This window comes from Heterodontus francisci, chromosome 9 (assembly GCF_036365525.1).
Source record: "Heterodontus francisci isolate sHetFra1 chromosome 9, sHetFra1.hap1, whole genome shotgun sequence".
NCBI lineage: Eukaryota > Metazoa > Chordata > Chondrichthyes > Heterodontiformes > Heterodontidae > Heterodontus > Heterodontus francisci.
The window spans coordinates 54,848,281-54,868,123 of NC_090379.1; the positions used below are offsets into that span (position 1 = coordinate 54,848,281).

Below are 19,843 nucleotides of genomic sequence, written 5' to 3' on the forward strand. Positions count from 1 at the left end.
TCAACCAATCAGATTAAAGAATTCACACAGTGGGCAATACAGGAGTAAAAAAATAAATAATTGTACAGGAAAAGAAATAAAAATTGGGTCATACACAGGGGATTGTGAAAGACATAAAAGAGAAAAACACAAAAACTATTTGAATATTTTAATTTATATTTCTTAAAAATCTGCAACATTAATTTTCTTCTGAGGGATAGAGACTCCACACTTGTAAAAATTTATTTTTCAAGGCCAGAGAGCTTGTTCAGCAGCAATTATTAACACGCTATTAACTCAGTTTCTCCTGATTGAACAGGGATGAAGTTTTCATCAGTCTTTAGTGCAATAAGCGAGTAACTGGCCAAATGCCATCACTGTGCAACGTCCATCAGCCAAAACTGTTAACAGCCCAGCCTGTGGAAGTGCAGATACCACTAACAACCTCTGCATTTCCATGTTTAACTGCGCATCGGTGGAGGGCCGATGTCGCTGTCAGTTTTAATGACAGCCTCGCTGTTACTAACAGCCAAATCTACAACCGTCTTACAGAGTGGTTTTAAACACCCCAACCGTCCTTCACTACAGTATTGTAACCGTTGCCTAGGTTGTAGGGCAGTGGGTTAGGCTTTGGATGATATGGTGGATCGTTAGCGTTCTTCATAGTGCAAGATCTAGACCGACGTCCGCCATGTGTTCATAAAGAGTTTTGTTGAAGCAAACCCACCTCAGTCAGCAACAGAGACCCACCTTGCTGAAGTCGAACGACAGCAAAGGGCGCAGGCGCGTGACATCATCCCATTGCGAGCGAGCGTGCGTGGGGACGTGTCCGTTAGTGACGCATTGGCTCATTGTTGGCGAGTAACGTGGTGGCTGTTAAAATGTTTCGGAGGAAACTATCGGCTCTTGAGTATCATAACAGCGGCGTGTTTGATTGTAAAGGTACGGAGTGGAACTGGCAGTGGCGGCTGGGCGCGGTGTACCTGGGCCACAGTGCGGCCGCTCTCACGGTTTGCTTCCAGCCGATGCTGCAGGCTCCTCGGTAGACGGAGGGGCCCGGTTTCTATACTTCCACCCTATCAGTGTTTTCTTCAGTTTTGCACCATGTTTTAACATCGTTTCAGAACTAACGACTTGTATTAAATACCGGCGAAAGTGCATCATATAAATCACTGAAATGCAGTCACTGGATGCTATGTCGGCAAATGGAGCAGCCATTTTGTGCACAGCAAGCTCCCACAGGCAGCGGCAAAATCATTGAACGGTTAATTAATCTGATTTTGGGTGATTGAAGGGGAAAATTGGCCCGGAGAGCTCCCCGTCTTTTAAATAGTGCCACAGAATTTTTTCAAGTCCACCCAATCTGAATTCCTAATTTGTAAAAAAAAAATGATTTTTTGCAAGATAAGTGCTCCTCGTGACACATTTTATTTATACTGAGCTGCAAAGAGTGGCAAAGTCCAGTCTGGCCAGAAATAAATTTATAATGGGGTTCTTGAGAGAGGCAGAGAACACTAGAAATAGGCGCAGAAGTAGACTATATGGCCCATTCAATACGATCATGGCTGATCTTTGGTTTCAATTCCATTTCCGGCCCTCCCTTATCCCTTGATTCCCCGTGAGACCAAAATTGAGTGCACAGATAGCCTAGACAGTTTAAAAAAAAAGGTTCATTCTCTCCAGTAGCTAAAGTTTAAAATGGATTTGTGAAATTGCAGTATAGTCTGTTGTGGAAGTACTTTCCATATTAGATGAAATGTTGAGACATATTGATATTGTATTAGAAATGGAAGTTATTTGTTTACACATACAACGACTGGATGGTATAACAAGATGGGTCTTAAAATGGAGCATACCGTGCAAAATAGAGGTGCCATAAAGATAGCTTGTTACGAATTAGGGCTTTGTTGAAGATTCAGTAGAAATAGCTACTTGTGACGAAAGATGTGAAATCAGGCCTCAGATGAGGAAAAAGGGGACTTGAAATATGACCCTGGTGTCCTATTAAAATGAATGAAACCTGAATGTTTCAATCCTTATTTCCCATCCAAGTTATGAGATCTTCCCTTAACTCTAATGAAGTGGTTGAAGATTACATAATTTTTACAAAGCTGGAAATATTATATAATGTTGCACTTGCTAATAAAAATTTCCCTAGGAAATGAGAAGGTGGTTCTTTTTGTGTAATCTATCAATTTAGTTTTTCAGTGCCCTGTCTGCTCTGCTGGAGATTTAAGTGTAGCTGACTATCTTCAAATTGGTAGTGATGTTTCTATTATCTGTGAAGTATGTGTGTCAAGCAAGTGTGTTATGAAATCTGCTGAAAAACATTGTCACGAATACAAGTCGCGGGTAGTGACTCTTAAGTTACTGCTCCACTTGTGCCAGTAGTTCTGAACTATTTTTCAATAACACGTGATTGTCAAGACCCTGGATTATTGTAAGATTTTAGGCCTGGAAAAGTACATTCAGCTTGGGATTATATAATATATCAACTGTATGAGTCAGTATGCACATCGTTAGACGTACATCACAAGCAGGGAAAATGCCAGTCAGCCCATCAAATATTCTACTGGTACCCTAACTTTCCTATCTCAATGCATCTAACTGTATTTTGAATAAGCACAATATTTTGCCCCATGTACCCGATCTAAATGATTACCAGTATTATTACTCAGGAAATTTTTCCTGATGCTGGTTTGACATTTAAGAAGTTACTTATTTACATAACATTTTAACACATCTTTATAATATTTTAAAGCACAAGTGCGACCAATGAATTGTTTCTGACGTGCAGTCACTTGTGTAGGTGCAAATGGAAACCAACGTCATAGCAAAATCCTACAACCAGTTAATGAGACCAATGATTAATTCATTTTTATTGGTGTTGATTGTGGGAGGAATGTGGGGCAGGGCACTGGGAGAACCCCCACTTTTTTTTGTATGAGGCGGAACTTTTATGCCTACTTGAATAGGTGGACAAGGCCTCAGTTTAAATGATTCTTCCTAAGATGGCACCTTTTACTAATATAGCACTTCATCAGTAGTCTTTTATGTTCAATTCCCAGAGTAGCTACTTCTCCCAATTTGGTTTTCTCTAATTACAAAAACTGTCCTTCCAGCATCAGTGATCTTGGACCAGATTATTGAAAATGTTGAAGGGAGAAAACAATTAATAATTAAAAGGCAATTTGTGAAAATGAATTCATTAATTCAGCTCTATTTTTCTATTTTAAAGGTAGAATCAAATTGTCCTTTTCCAAAAGACAACCTTTATTTTTAAAAAAATTGCAGGAATGCTGAGAGAGTGCAGTATTCTCTTTCTGACTATCGAATGAATGAAACAGCCAATTAGCAGCTTACACTTTAGGGGAGGGATGAGAAAAAGCATAATCTATCTTTAAACTTGGGAGATGATGACTATTAAAAGCTTTTTTTGCAAAAGGAAGCCTTAATATTTATTGTCCTAATTCTGCAGTGTGACATAAGAACATGAATCTTAAATCTAAGTATAAATCTTACAGTGAGTCATAGAAGTGTTGCTCGAGACATTGCTAATAATTCAGCATTGGATTTCACCTGTGCCAATTCTTGATACTAAAATTAGTGGTTTGATGTTCAGATCTGTTTGGATAGGTAAAACAGCTGTAAATTCTGGAAATAAATCTCCTTTGCAGTGGATGGTATAGTGCTAAGATTTTTTTTAACACATTTAATTGGTCTTGAGCTTGCAGTTTTGTCAATCAATGTCTTTTTTTAACTGTCTAAAGAGGTTACTTTTTATATTCTAGATGAGGTGGAATTTAGAAATTTAATTGTGTGGCTTGAAGATCAGAAAGTAAGACATTATAAGATTGAAGAGAGAGGCAACCTTAGAAATGTGCACAGCAATGAATGGCCAAAACACTTTGAAAAGGTGAGCAATTGTATTGAATAAAGTGCTTTGTGTGCATGTTAAATTTGCATGTTTTAATCTTATATATTTGTATAGTGTTTTGCCAGTGAATTATATTTCCAATCTTTGGGTGTGAGGTTTTTAGATTGCAAACAATTGCGATGTAGAAACAACAGTATACAAGTGATGCAAATGATTTGGGACTGGGAAGAAGAAGGATACAGATCAGTATGCATTGATAACCAGAACAATATGGCGATTCTTTATTGGGATTGACTTGCATTTTCCTTTTTATATCACTTCACTCCTTTGACTGTTTACTGGTACCCCTGTGCCCTTCAACTGTCAGTTCTGCAGCTAGCTGCCAACTTGCAACATATTTGACTTGGGTCTTGTTAGGAATAGCAACTGGCACATGAAGGGATGAACTTGCATAATCTTTTCATACAATTCCATTGAATATTTTACTAAATCTTTGCCATCTATATTTAAGACTTCAGTAGAATGGGGAAACTATCTTGTTTGAGGATAGTCACAGAAATTATAGCACAGAAGGAGACCATTTATAGTGATTATGGTGATGCTATCTTTTCAACTGGAACTATCTACTCTAATCCCATTTCACTTTTTCCCAATTTTATACTATTAAACATAAGTTTTTAAACATTATAGCCTCTCCCTCAATAACCACTTTGTTAGAGTATTCCATTTCTAAAAACCCTCCTGTGGAAAAATTTAATAATTCTTAATTCTCCCTTTGTTTTTAGTAATCCTGAATCTGTGTCCCCTTACTTACAATTAGTGGAAGCAATCTTTTTACATTCTGTCTTTCTGAATTTTGAAAATCAATACCTGATTCTCCTTTGTCCAATATTCTCTGTTCCGTTTGATTTATTTTTTGAGTTTTCTAATCACTCATTCATTGGTTCAGTGGTGGCACTTTTGCCTCAAGTCAGAAGGTCTTGGGTTCAAACCCCATTCCAGAAACTTGGAACACCTAATCTAGGCAGATGCTTCAATACACTACTGAGGAGCGCTGCACTGTTGGAAGTGCTGTCTTTCGGGTGAGATGTTAAACCACGGCATGGTCTGCCCTCTCAGGTGGACATCAATGGGGCGGCGCAATAGTTAGCACTGCAGCCTCACAGCTCCAGTAACCCGGGTTCGATTCTGGGTACTGCCTGTGTGGAGTTTGCAAGTTCTCCCTGTGACCGCGTGGGTTTCCGCCGGGTGCTCCGGTTTCCTCCCACAGCCAATCACTTGCAGGTTGATAGGTAAATTGGCCATTGTAAATTGCCCCTAGCGTAGGTAAGTGGTAGGAGAATTGTGGGGATGTGGTAGGGAATATGGGATTAATGTAGGATTAGTATAAAATGAGTGGTTGATGGTTGGCACAGACTCGGTGGGCCGAAGAGCCTGTTTCAGTGCTGTATCTCCAAATAAAATAAATAAATAAGATGATTCCATGCTGCTATTCAAAGAAAAGTCCTGGCCAATTTCTATCCCTCCCCCCAAAATCACAAAAAACTGATTATTAGGTCATTTAGCTCACTTCTGTTTGTGTTCTGTACAAATTGGTTGCCACAGTTCCCTATATTGCAACAGTTACTACGCTTCAAAAGTACTTAATTGGCTGTGAACTTTAGACGTTCTGAAGTTATGCAAGTTCTTCTTTCCTGGCATAATTGTAGTAACATGCCAACTGCTCCTGTGTCCCTAAAACTATATGTAGCACTGGAGGATTTCTTTAATATTAGACTGTGGGAAATTCCCAGCAATAATCTTAAAATTTCTGTACTGACCTATAGTCCAGATGACATTTATGTTCTTAATTGCATCCTCCTATATCAGCATTTCATTCAATACTTTACATGTATGAAAAGCAATCATAGCAGATTTGTTGTTGCACAGAAGCTACATTGGCAGAGTGGAAGGGCTGTTTGTAATTCTCCACATCCCTGGCCACTGACTCTATCCCTTGCCCTGACTATCAGAGGCTGAACCAGACTGTTCGCAACTTTGAAATCCTAGTTGACCCTGAGATGAACTTTTAACCACATAGCTGCTCCGTCACATAGACAGCCTATTTACACCTCTAACATCGCCAATCTCTGCCCCTGCCTCAGCTCATCTGCTGCCGAAATGCTCATCCATGCCTATGTTCCTTGACTATTTTAATGCTTTCCATCTTCTACCCTTCATGAGTGTGAACTCATCCAGAACTCCGTTGCCCATATCCTAACTCGTACCAAGTCCTGTTCACCCATTATCCCTCTGCTTATTGACCTACATTGGCTTCCAGTCCGGCAATGCCTTGATTTGAAAATTCTCATCCTTTATTTTCAAATTTCTCTCTGGCCTTGTCTCTCCCTATCTCTGTAACCACCTCCAGCCCTAGAAGATTTCTGCGCTTTTCCAATTCTGGCCTTGTGTATCCACGATTTTAATTTCTCCACCACTTGGTTAGCCGTACTTTCAGTGCCTAGGACCTAAGCTCTAATTTCCTTCCTAAACCTCTATGTGTTGGCGCGCCCGCTTGTGTCTTCCTTTAAGACATTCCTAAACATGCAACTCTGTGACCAGGCTAGGGATCACCTGTCTGACTATTTCCTTATGTAGCTCAGTGTCAGCTTTTGTTAACGCTCCTGTGAAGTAGAGGCCTGCTTTAGGTCAGGAAAAAGAACCCGACCAAACCACAGTGGACCCGAGCCCGCCACTACTCGACCCAGCCCGACCTGACCATCCCTTTACCTACCTTCCTGACACCGAACCTGCAAGCAGCCGCAGTGCATGAGTGATGATGTCATAGTGACGTCACTTGCTCACTGCGCAGACTCCGTTTCGCCCAGACTCCCAGCTCAGGTAAGTTTTTTTTTTAAATACTTGCCTCTCTCTGCCACTCTATCTATCTGTTTGGCCTCCTTGTCTCGAGAGACAATGGGTAAGCACCTGGAGGTGATCAGTGGTTTGTGAAGCAGCACCTGGAGTGGCTATAAAGGCCAATTCAACAGTGACAGACTCTTCCACAGGCGCTGCAGATAAAATTGGTTGTCGGGGCTATTACACAGTTGGCTCTCTCCTTGCGCTGCTGTCTTTTTTCCTGCCAACAGCTAAGTCTCATCGACTAGCCACTCTTTAGCCCCGCCTTTATGGCTGTCCGCCAGCTCTAGCGATCACTGGCAACTGACTCCCACGACTTGTGGTCAACGTCACAGGACTTCATGTCGCGTTTGCAGATGTCTTTAAAGCGGAGACATGGATGGCCGGTGGGTCTGATACCAGTGACGAGCTCGCTGTACAATGTGTCCTTGGGGATCCTGCCATCTTCCATGCAGCTCACATGGCCACGCCATCTCAAGCGCCGCTGGCTCAGTAGGGTGAATATGCTGGGGATGCTGGCCGCCTCGAGGACTTCTGTGTTGGAATAATACTTAACAGCAGAGCACTTACCGTTTGTGTCCGGCCCGACCCAACCTGGACTTGGCCCGGCCCGGCCCGACCCGAGCCCGATAGCCGGACCCTGAAGATGGACCTGACCCGACCCGAACCCGACACGACGTCGGGTTCGGGTCGGGTAGCAGGCCTCTACTGTGAAGCACTTTGGAAGGTGTGTGTGTGTATGTACATACACACACACACCTTCCAAAGTGCTTCACAGTAGAGGCCTGCTACCCGACCCGAACCCGACGTCGTGTCGGGTTCGGGTCGGGTCAGGTCCATCTTCAGGGTCCGGCTATCGGGCTCGGGTCGGGCCGGGCCGGGCCAAGTCCAGGTTGGGTCGGGCCGGACACAAACGGTAAGTGCTCTGCTGTTAAGTATTATTCCAACACAGAAGTCCTCGAGGCGGCCAGCATCCCCAGCATATTCACCCTACTGAGCCAGCGGCGCTTGAGATGGCGTGGCCATGTGAGCTGCATGGAAGATGGCAGGATCCCCAAGGACACATTGTGTGTGTGTATGTATATATATATATATATATATATATATATATATAATGTGTCTGGCACAGGTCAAGAATGTAAATGTGCTTTAACAACTCCCCAATATGTTTAAATATTGATGGGAATAGGAGGAGAGACCAGGACTTAGAATTTTATAGGTTTCTAGGAGATCATTCATGCTAACAGGACTTGACAGGGCAGATGGTGGGGGAGTCCAGAATCAGGGGTCATAGTGTAAGGATACGGGGTAAACCATTCAGGACTGAGATGAGAAATTTCTTCACCCAGACAGTGGTGAACCTGTGGAATTCGCTACCACAGAAAGCAGTTGAGGCCAAAACATTGTATGTTTTCAAGAAGGGGTTAGATATAGCTCTTGGGGCGAAAGGGATCAAAGGATATGGGGCGAAAGCGGGAACAGGTTACTGAGTTGGATGATCAGCCATGATCATAATGAATGGCGGAGCAGGCTCGAAGGGCTGAATGGCCTACTACTCCTCCTATTTTCTATGTTTCTATGACTGCCCAGGCAGTTAGTTTAGATTTAGATTTAGAGATACAGCACTGAAACAGGCCCTTCGGCCCACCGAGTCTGTGCCGACCATTAACCACCCATTTATACTAATCCTACACTAATCCCATATTCCTACCACATCCTCACCTGTCCCTATATTCCCCTACCACCTACCTATACTAGGGGCAATTTATAATGGCCAATTTACCTATCAACCTGCAAGTCTTTTGGCTGTGGGAGGAAACTGGAGCACCCGGAGGAAACCCACACAGACACAGAGAACTTGCAAACTCCACATAGGCAGTACCCAATATTGAACCCGGGTCGCTGGAGCTGTGAGGCTGCGGTGCTAACCACTGTGCCGCCCTAATTGGAATTACATGCAAAGCAATTAACATGAACTGCAGTGAAAATGCACATCAAAGTTTGCACATTCACATTGCACATTAATAACTCATAGGAAGAATAAACATTTAACCATGATTTGAAATGTGTATTTATGATATTTTGTGTACCCGTAAGCATCCTTACGGTTAACATTTTCACAGTCCAATATATTTAATGATGCAAGATTTCCTATTAGCCATTATAGCCACCAACTCTGCCTACTTAACATTTATATGAAAGCCTTAATTTAATTCTGTGAACCCATGTAAATGATTAATTTTGCAAACTTAAAATTACTGTATCTGATTCCTTAACTTGCAGTACCTTGCAGATGTAAACTGTCCATTCAAGGCTCAAGAAAGACAGGAAAATGTTGATTGGCTTCTGGGCTTGGCTGTGAGACTTGAATACTCAGATAATGGTATGATTCTTTAAATCGCTTGATGTTGCTGACCATTTTATAATTGACATTGTGATGATCTCTATTGTGTAAGTTTCAACTTTTCAAAGTTGACATTTTCTTTTGTTTACATCGAGCTTTTCTTTTTGATTATTACAATGCCAGTTTATAAATTGTTAATTAAGCTTTCATTGGATGCAGACTGCAATATAGCAAAGCTGTAATCCAGTTGAATGTTTCTGTTGATGTCCCTTGTCTCCTTGTGCTTAAACTTTCAACTGAACTTCAGCCTCTAAATATCCATTATTTTCAATATGTTTGAGTACTAGTGTGGTTAGTTTTCTATAGTCCGCTTTTAAAATGGAATATCCGTGCTTTCCACTTTAAGCTGTTGAAATTCGACTGTTGAAGTGAAACTGTACCAAATTACTCCCCCTCTCTCATACTTCTTCAGCCTATGACTTTATTTCTGTTTGTCCCTCGGGAGACATTCCAAATTTCAACTATAACCATGTTCTTTATCCAAGTCAGCTGTGCTGCTCTGTACAGCAGCTCCTTTGGTAGGTAGTTCTCATTCATTTCAATGATGGTTGCCTTCCTTTACTAAAATTGGTATTCCAGATGAGAGGATGCTGATTCTATGCTCATAATGGTGGAAATTTCCTGTTTTTGTGTGTTGTAAATAAAGTTGCAGAGTAAATCTGTTTCGCTGCAAGACCTGATGTGGTCAGTCACCAGCAGATAAATGGTAAAGCCTGGCTACCCTACTACATGTGTCAGGTTTGGGTCAGGCCGAAATTCCGGGTCCAGCATTCGGGCTCGGGTTGGGCTGGACACTGCTTCCAGAAAGTCACAGGATCAGGCTTATCCATGATTCCTAACAACTCCAGCTGCAGGAATAGCCAGCATTCGGGTCAGGTCGGGCGCAAAAAAAAAGATTAAAGGGGTCGGGTTCGGGTTGGCTGTGGTCAGGTCAGGCCCGGGTCAGGTTTTAATTTTATACCTGAGGCAGACTTTATCAGCAGGCTTTCTATGTCTGTTCAAAACAGAATTTCTCCCTTAGTAATAAAGGAAACTACACTTTACTCATTGAAGGCTGAAGGACTTCACTGAGCCAAAAGTACCTCTTTCCATCTCCAATGTCGAAACAAATATCCATTTTCCTGGTGTACCAAGAGGTGAATAACAATTGTTTTCCTCTGCCTACATGATGTAGGACAAATATTAGAAGTAAAAGTTCTTCATGCAAAGAGTGATGATTTACCTAAAATGGTTTACCAAGTAGGTTATTGGAGGCAAAAATCGTAGTCTTTCAAAAGTAAGTCAGATGACATGATGGGGGACTTTTATTTTGGAATTGGGGATTTGCATTTATGTGATGGTTGCATTAAATATATAAATAGGTTAATTTGCACACTATTAAATTTCTATTGTAGAATTACACATGTAGAATGAAACGGATTATCAGTAAAGACAAGAAGTTAACACATCTTGCATGTGAATGTTAATTAAACTATATGCGTCAAATTGTCTTTGCTGTATGTCAGCCATCGAGTACTGTGGTGCATATTTAAAAGTGGAAATACTTTTTAATATCTAGAGCCATCAACATTAATCTGTTTCAAGCATAATGGACATCTAGAATCAGAGCTAATGGATAATTGTTGTACTTATGGTTTTGAATTGTGAGGCTGTGGAATTCACTTCTGGGGTTAATGGTTGGGGCAGAAACTGTGTCAACAATAGGTGGATGCAGCAAAAGATAACAGCATACGAGAATGAGATGGGAAAATGTGCTTAGGATATTTGCTTGCAAGGAGGGTAACTGTCTAAACAAACTTGGACAAATGCCATGTCCCTCTATTGTAACTTCTGTGGTACTTGTCTAACATCCAATCTCAACCATGGCAACTTGTAGCGGTAATATATAGACCTGGAAACTGCTGCATTGTCGTAAAAGAAGGGAGCATATTTTCCCCCCCCCTTGCCTGGTCTGGTTTGCATGTGACTCCAGTTCCATACGATGTGGTTGATCATAAATGCCCTCTGAAGTGTCCTAGAAAGCCGTCCGTTGTAAATACAACCCCTATTAGAGCAGCTAGGAGGTGAGCAATAATTGTGGCCTTGCCAGTCCTGCCCGCATCCTGAGAAATTCTAAAAGTGCTGTCTTCTGTCAGTAAGCTTGCTTTTAAATTGTGAATGTTTTTTCCCCTCACAGTAGATAAATACAAGAATTGTACAGCAGAAAGTGTAAGAAATGATGCTACCAAAGGCACCGATCCACTTATTAATCTGGATGGTAAGTAACAGCCATGCTCAGCTATAGTTTACTGTAAGAGGAAGAAACATAATTGACGCACTTGCACAGATTGACCAAAAAATTGCAGATAAGGTGTATGTTTCTGTTGAAAAGCCCAGGACGCTTCTCAACAAATACTATCAACATCTAGACTAGACACATTAGTTCTTAGATATACTGTACGAAAGCGCCATGTACGGAATCATGGGTGTGAATTTGTATTCTCATATTACACCTCACTGCATTGCTGGTGCATATCCTTGAATTAGTTTTTATTTATGATTAGAAATGCTAATCTTGGTTTCTTCCACTTAGGCCAAACAATTTTACAGTATTTTAGCTCGGCTAACAAGCCAGTCCTAAAGTTTGTTATGTTGCCATTTTTTCATTAAAGTGAAATGATTTTAGATGTTCACGAACAGAAAAATGGTAGAATAACTCAGGAATTAGGTCCCAGTCATCCTCCTGGACATATTTAAGCCAAGGGCAACTGCTGTCACTTCATAGCACTTTGAGATTGCATCAGCTGCTGTATAACTTGGGTGCAAAGTTGCATTATGAAAGTATATAGGCAGTCACTGATCCTTCTGAAAACTTTTAAAACTTTGCATTGAATCCTCATAACACTGAACACACAGTTCCTGTTTACTGCCATCAAACGTTAGCTGTCTGCGTGCACTGCTATCCGGGTATCCAAGAACACACCTGAGAACTTCTTGGTGCCAAACATGGTGCGACATGAGGCAAAATGTAATTGGCATTATAACTTGATCTGCCGACTACAAAGCAATCTAGATGATGGTCTGAGACTGATAACTTCACTCTAACTACATCCTAATCCTCAGTCTTTTTCAGATTTATTCTAGACTTCTGATTTCTCAACGGTTCTCTTCAGCTGTGATGTCCTATTGAGTGTTTAATTTTTGTTTTGTTGTCACTCTAGACAATTCTATACAAGTTCCAGGAATGGAATAAAACTGCATTTTCTCATATTACAATCCTTTATCAGATGGCTTTTGCTTGTTCTTGGCTCAGCTTTAATTTGCATGTTATATGAATAAAAGTATAAAACTTTAGATGAATGGGATGGGGAGAAAATACTAGAACTTCAAAATTGAAAGGTTTCCTACTTGGATCAGTAAATTTTATTACACCTGAATTCTATGTGCTATTTGGGCTGAGTTTGCTGAAAACATGCATGCAGTAGTTACTAAGGTGCAGAAATATCAGGAAGTTATGGTGTGAATGACATGCCGTTGCTTACAACTCGCCATAATTTACTTTTGCATTGTGCCACAGAGACCCTCGCCAAAAAAAGTTGAACAGCTAATTATCATAGCTCCACCTCCTTAAAATTAATAGTGAAATCTAAAATTAACACCACTGTGATAGCAATTAGATTAGAGATACAGCACTGAAACAGGCCCTTCGGCCCACCGAGTCTGTGCCGAACATCAACCACCCATTTATACTAATCCTACACTAGTCCCATATTACTACCAAACACCCCCACCTGTTCCTATATTTCCCTACCACCTACCTATACTAGTGACAATTTATAATGGCCAATTTACCTATCAACCTGCAAGTCTTTTGGCTTGTGGGAGGAAACCGGAGCACCCGGAGAAAACCCACGCAGACACAGGGAGAACTTGCAAACTCCACACAGGCAGTACCCGGAATCGAACCCGGGTCCTTGGAGCTGCGAGGCTGCGGTGCTAACCACTGCGCCACTGTGCCGCCCGTGGACTGTTAGAGAATGGCTTTGGAGGGCTTGGAACCAGTAAACTATTTAATTGCTCAGCAGGTTGCCTGAGGGTAACATCTTTATTGACTTATTCGAGGAACATCAGAACCTCAACTAAGTAATTAATTAAGTGTTTTGACAGCTAGGCATGGACTGATTTCCCTCCAACTGATATTTTTATATTTATTGAGTTTTATATATTTACTGGTTCAACACAAACTCATAAATCTAGTTAAACCCAGCCCGGACATGCTGTCTGTACAAACTGCAGCCCATCCCCACTTTATCGGATTGGATCCACTGCTCCCAAACTTGTTCCTGTTAAATAACCTGCTGATCCGTTTTGTATAGGGCCCTGGTACCTCAGATGTATCCGATATCTGCTGCAACACATTCTAATTATTTTTCCATCAAGTTGCGTGTAATTGCCACTGGAGGATCAGAGGGCATAACCGTTTCATTTGTGGTGTTCGCCAGTATTGCCACTGCATCGAATTCCTGGCCATTGTATTTCTGGATTCCGAGAGAAACATACATCCTGCAGAGGGTGCTGTTTACAGCCACTGGTGCTACATCACATTCTACCATATTTTATGACCATAATTCCTTAAGTATTGAGATAAAGTAAATTGCTGTTTTTTTGGAGACTTTGAATTGAAGGAACTCAAATTTACATTTTTACTTGAAATAAAATAGATACTGCTGTTTATAATTTTTTTTGTTGTAGTTAACAACCCTGACTTTAAGGCTGGTGTGATGGCATTGGCTAACCTTTTGCAAATCCAGCGCCATGATGACTACCTGGTAATGTTGAAGGTAAGCATAATCGGCTTCACTATTGTCCTTTAAACCTGTCTCAGCAACTTCTGTAAAATAGGTCTTTGTACTGTACCCGGTGAAGAAATATTTTAGTGAGTAATGCATTGATGCATTTTCCTAGATACTTCATAAAATAAAAAGTATGTGTCTCATTGCATAAATAAAAATGTAAAAACTGCAAATGATAGAACTGAGACTAAAACAAAGTGCTGGGAATATGCAATAGGTCAGTCAAAATCTAAAGGGAACACAGGTTAATTTTTGGAGTTTAGACCTTTTCTCATCTAAAAGATGAGCAAGGGGAGAAAACAGATATTTAAATCACAGGGAGAAAACTAATGAATTGAATGATCTACAAATTGCTGAATAGAAAATCTTGATATCCAAGATCATCTGAGGCAATGGAAAAACATTAAAACAAAAAATCATGCAAATAACTGAGCAAGTTAAAAAAGACATGGGAGAGACACTTTCTTTTAGGGAACATAGGAGCAGGAGTAGGCCATTCAGCCCATTGAGCCTGCTCTGCCGTTCAATATGATCATGGCTGATCATCCATTCAATGCCTTTTTTCCACACTATCCTCATATCCCCTAATGTCATTTGTATTTAGAAATCTGTCAATCACTGCTTTAAACATACTCAATGACTGAGCTTCCACAGCCCTCTGGGGTAGAGAATTCCAAAGATTCACAACCCTCTGAGTAAAGAAATTTCTCCTCACCTCTGTCTTAAATGGTTTCCCCCTTATTTTGAAATTATGTCCCCTGGTTCTTGACTCCTCTACCAGGGGAAACATCTTAGCTGCATCTACCCTGTCTAAACCTTTAAGTATTTTGTAGGTTTCAATGAGATCACCTCTCATTCTTCGAAACTCTAGAGAATACAGGCCCAGTTTCCCCAGTCTCTCTCTTGACAGGGCAGTCCCGCCATCATGAGAACAAGTCTGGTGCACCTTTGTTGCACTCCCTCTATGGCGATAATATTCTTCCTAAGGTAAGGGGACCAAAATTGCACCAGTACTGCAGGCGCGGTCTAACCAAGGTTCTATACAATTGAAGCAAGACTTCACTACTCCTGTACTGAAATCCTCTTGCGATAAAGGCTAACATACCATTAACCTTCTTAATTGCTTGCTGTACCTGCATGTTAGCTTTCAGTGGCTTATTGACAAGGACACCCAGGTCCCTTTGCGCATCTACACTTTCTAATCTCTTACCATTTAAGAAATACTCTGCACATCTATTCCTCCTACCAAAGTGGATAACCTCACATTTTTCAACATTATACTCCATCTGCCATGTTCTTGCCCACTCACTAAGTGTCCAAATCCCATTGAAGCCACTTTGCATCTTCCTCACAACACACATTCCCATGTAGTTTTGTGTCCTCCACGACCTTGGAAATACTATATTTGGTCCCCACCTCCAAATCATTGATTATATGTTATGAACAGCTGGGGCCCAAGCACTGATCCCTGCAGTACCCCACTAATCACAGCCTACCAACGCAAGACTGACCTGTGATGCTGGGGACTTCAGGAGGAGGCCGAGATGGCACTTCTGGCTGAAGATTGTTGCAAATGCTTCAGCCTTATCTTTTGCACTGATGTGCTGGGCTCCCCCATCATTGAGGATGGGGATACTTGCGGAGCCACCTCCTCCTGTTAGTTGTTTGATTGTCCATCGCCATTCACAACTGGATGTGGCAGAACTGCAGAGCCTAGATCTGATCCGTTGGTTATGGGATCACTTAGCTCTGTCTATCGCATGCTGCTTACGCTGTTTGGCACACACGTAGTCCTGGGTTGTAGCTCCATGTTGATACTTCATTTTGAGGTATGCCTGGTGCTGCTCCTGGCATGCCCTCCTGTACTCTTCTTTGAAGCAGGGTTGATCCCTGGCTTAATGGTAATGATAAAGTGGGGGATATGCCGGGCAGTGAGGTTACAGATTGTGGTTGAGTACAATTCTGCTGCTGCTGATGGCCCACAGCGCCTCATGGATGCCCAGTTTTGCATTGCTAGATCTGTTTGAAATCTATCCCATTTAGCACAGTGGTAGTGTCACACAACATGATGGTGGGTATCCTCAATGTGAAGATGGGACTTTGTCTCCACAAGGACTGTGTGGTGGTCACTCCTACCAATGCGGTCATAGACAGATGCATCTGCGGCAGGCAGATTAGTGAGGACGAAGTCAAGTATATTTTTCCCTCTTGTTGGTCCCTCACCACCTGCTGCAGACCCAGTGTCGCAGCTATGTCCTTTAGGGCTCGGTCAGTAATGGTGCTACTGAGCCATTCTTGGTGATGGACATTGAAGTCCCCCATCCAGAATATATTCTGTACCCTTGCCACCCTCAGTGCTTCCTCCAAGTGCTGTTCAACATGGAGGAGTATTGATTCATAAGCTATGGGGGTGGGGGGGCGGTAGATGGTAATCAGCAGGAGATTTCCTTGCCCATATTTGACCTGATGCCATGAGACTTCACAGGGTCTGCAGTTGATGTTGAGGACTCCCAGGGCAACTCCATCCCGACTGTGTACTACTGTGCAGCCACCTCTGCTGGGTCAGTCCTGCCGGTGGGGCAGGACATAGGCAGGGATGGTGATGGCAGTGTCTGGGACATTGTCTGTAAGGTATTATTCGGCAAGTATGACTATGTCAGGCTGTTGCTTGACTGGTCTGTGGGACAGCTCTCCTAACTTTGGCACAAGCCCCCAGATGTTAGTAAGGAGGACTTTGCAGGGTCGACAGGGCTGGGTTTGCCGTTGTCATTTCGGGTGCCTAGGATGATGCTGGGTGGTCCTTTGGTTTCATTCCTTATTGACATCGTAGAGTTAGATATAATTGAGTGGTTTGCGAAGCCATTTCAGAGGGCATTTAAGAGTCAACCACATTGCTGTGGGTCTGGAGTTATGTGTAGTCCAGATCAGGTAAGGACAGCAGATTTCCTTCCCTAAAGGACATTAGTGAACTCATGATGGTGATAGTGATGGTGCAGCATACTGCAATGGAATGGTAGGCCACATTAAGCACCCTATCTTGGTGCTCTTAGGAAAATTGTGTAGCAAAAGCTAAATATATTTTTTCCTCCTTCAGTTGCAACCTCTCTAGAGAGTGTTGAATCCTAGCTGGATACAGTTTATGTACAGCCTTGACTCACTATCCTGAGAGTACCGGGGGAGGCCTTCAGAAGTCAGTCTGATCCTGCCCTCACTCATTGGCTACATTGACATTTCGAAGAGGGGTCACTGGATTGCAATCAGGTGTCGCGGTCTAGTTGATTTTCCCTGTCCTGGGACATTGAGGCCAGCTATAGCATCTTTACTACTGGTACTAGCTAAGATCAGTTACCTGAGCACAAATTCAAAATTAGATCTGTAATCTTCATGGTCTGTGTGGAGCAAGTCCTTGCCGGATAAGCTTGCAGAGCTGTTGGGGGAAGTGCAAGAATGGAAAGTAGAGGCACACTGTCCTGGTCAGATGACCTCTTCAATTACTGGATTTCTAGTCTCCTTTCTTTCCTAAGGTTGTCACCACTCGCTCTGTGTTCACTTTGTGTTATGGAGGTGGAAATCGATAGTCAATGGTTTGGATATGTGGTCGGAAGCTCAACTTGGGGTCAAGACACCAAGGTTTTGTGAACAGTCTGCTTCAGCCTCAGAAAGTTGCCAGGGAGAGGGATAAAGTTGGTGGCTAGGGAACAGAATTTTGTGACAGGACTGAAGACACTAACTTTGTTTTTCCCAATATTTAGCTGAAGGAAATTTCTGCTCGTTCAGTAATGGATGATCAGATAAGCAGTGTAACAATTTAGAGACAGTGGAGGGGTTGAAAGAGATGGTGGTGAGGTAGAGCTGGGTGTCATCAGTGTACATGAAAACTGATGCATTGTTTTTGGGTGATGCTGCCGAGGGTCAGCATGTAGATGGGAAATAGAAGGATCTATCCTTGGCCGACCCCAGAGGTAACGGTGTGGAAGTGGGACGTGAAGCCATTGCAGGTGATTCTCTTGCCACGACTGGATAGATAAGAATGGAACCAGGCCAGTGCAGCCCAGCTGGATGACAGTGGAGAGGCATTGGATGAGGATGGTGTGGTCAGCTGTTTCAAAGGCTGCAGACAGGATGAGGAGGGATATTTTACCATTTTTACAGTGAGAAGATGTCATTTGTGACTTAGAGCCATTTCAATATTGGGATGGGGTGGAAACTTAATTAAAGTGATTTAAAGATGGAGTTCAGGAAAAGATGGGCTTGGATATGGGAAGTAACAGCACGTTCAAGTACTTTAGAGAGGATAGGGAAGTTGGAGTTGGGGTGTTAGTTTGCAGGGTCAAAGGGGTTCAGGGTTTTCTTTGAGGAGATGGGTGATGACAGTAGATTTGAAGATGTGGGGGGCAGTCCCTGATGGGAGAGAACCGATAACAATATCGGCTAATACAGGAGCCAGGAAGGGAAGTTGGGTGGTTAACAGTTTAGTGGGAATAAGGTCGAGGTGGGTCTCATGGATAAGATTAGCTTGGAGACAGCACTAAGGAGCTAGATGAGAAAGATGTCAGTTCAGGACTAGGGCAGCAGGGATCCTGAGAGGAAGTTTAGCCCACTGGACTAGGGGAAGGGAGGGAAAAACAGAGGCAGCTGATCGGATCTCAATCTTAGTGACAAAGAAGCCTGTGAGCTCTCTCACTTTTTGGTGAGGGTGGAAGAAACCGAGGCATAGAGAAAGGAAGCCAGGTTAATTTTGAATATTGCACAGTTTTGGCAGGGCTCGTGGTCCAACCAGATCAGACAGTGAATGGCTAAACCAGTTTTCTGCCATATCTGTTCAAATCTGCATTCCTTGGACTTAGGGAAGCGAGAGCTGTAACAATCAGAGTGAGGGTGAGTAAAGGTTTTAATGGCATCAAACAAGGGCATCAAAAATGGAGATGAAGGTGTGTAGATCAGTAGCTGCAAAAATTGTGTTAAATGGAGGATTTTGAAAATGCAGTTATAAGCGAATTGGGAGAGTTTTTTCTCGGGTCAGACACTGGATGAAGGGGGTTTTGGGTGGAGAACAGTACAGGAAGTGATGGGGATGGCCTTCCCTGTGATTGACACAATGGCAGTGGCAAGGCTGCCTGAGATGAAAAGGTCAAGGGGGTGGTAGTGAATATGGGTAGAGAACTTTATATGGAGGGAGACATTAAGGGAGCTTGGAAGGGCAGTGAGCTTAGCATGATGAATTGAGATGGAGCTTGAAATCACCAAGGATGAAAAGTCACTTGGTGCTGAGGGAAGGAAGCAGTGAAGATATTTCGATGCGAGGAGTTTTATGGTACTTGGCCCACTCATTATGTTCTGTAACGCATTACTGATTCAGGTCTTCTGGGTAAACCTCCAAGCTAAGTGCTGGTGGTGGCAGTGCAACATCACTCATCTCTGGCTGCAGTCGATCGCATAAGATAGTCCTTTCAATTGGGTTTCTCAATTTCTCTGTCATTCTTCCTGGCTCTCCAACATTCTTTGTTCTTCTGCCTCTTGTTGCTACTGGTACTGCTGTCTGTATGCCCCATTCAACTATGGGGATTTGGTTCAATGCTCATTCCTCCCACTGCTGCTGCCATCCTATTCGTGAACGAGAAGAACAGTTAAATAATTGAATTAAAGATGAATGTAGCATGGTAATTTAATCACCATGTTCCCATTAGTAGCCACCCCTGTGATGAGAATAAATTGGAGGTTCTGGTGCGCTGTGCATTTTTCCAACTCAGTTGAAATAACCAATATATCAAATGCACATGTACCCATATTTTGAAGTTGGCCCTTGTGTTCAGCAAGCTTATAGCAAGCATGTTGTTGTAGAAAATTTTCTGG

The 19,843-nt window shown here is 42.4% G+C and overlaps 1 protein-coding gene across 2 annotated transcripts in view; it reads left to right on the forward strand.

The window, feature by feature from the left end:
• The first annotated feature begins 733 nt into the window (after positions 1 to 733).
• rtraf (RNA transcription, translation and transport factor) overlaps positions 734 to 19,843 on the forward strand; it is a 33,591-nt gene continuing 14,481 nt past the window's right edge. Inside the window, exons 1-5 of one of the 2 annotated variants that reach the window (XM_068039111.1) lie at positions 734 to 921; positions 3,771 to 3,895; positions 9,038 to 9,137; positions 11,338 to 11,415; positions 13,890 to 13,978. In XM_068039111.1, coding sequence (XP_067895212.1) covers positions 861 to 921; positions 3,771 to 3,895; positions 9,038 to 9,137; positions 11,338 to 11,415; positions 13,890 to 13,978 — 453 coding nt within the window. In that variant the 5' untranslated portion in view covers positions 734 to 860. Of the gene's footprint in view, positions 922 to 3,770; positions 3,896 to 9,037; positions 9,138 to 11,334; positions 11,416 to 13,889; positions 13,979 to 19,843 lie in introns of both variants that reach the window. The other variant, XM_068039110.1, reaches the window with a different exon arrangement.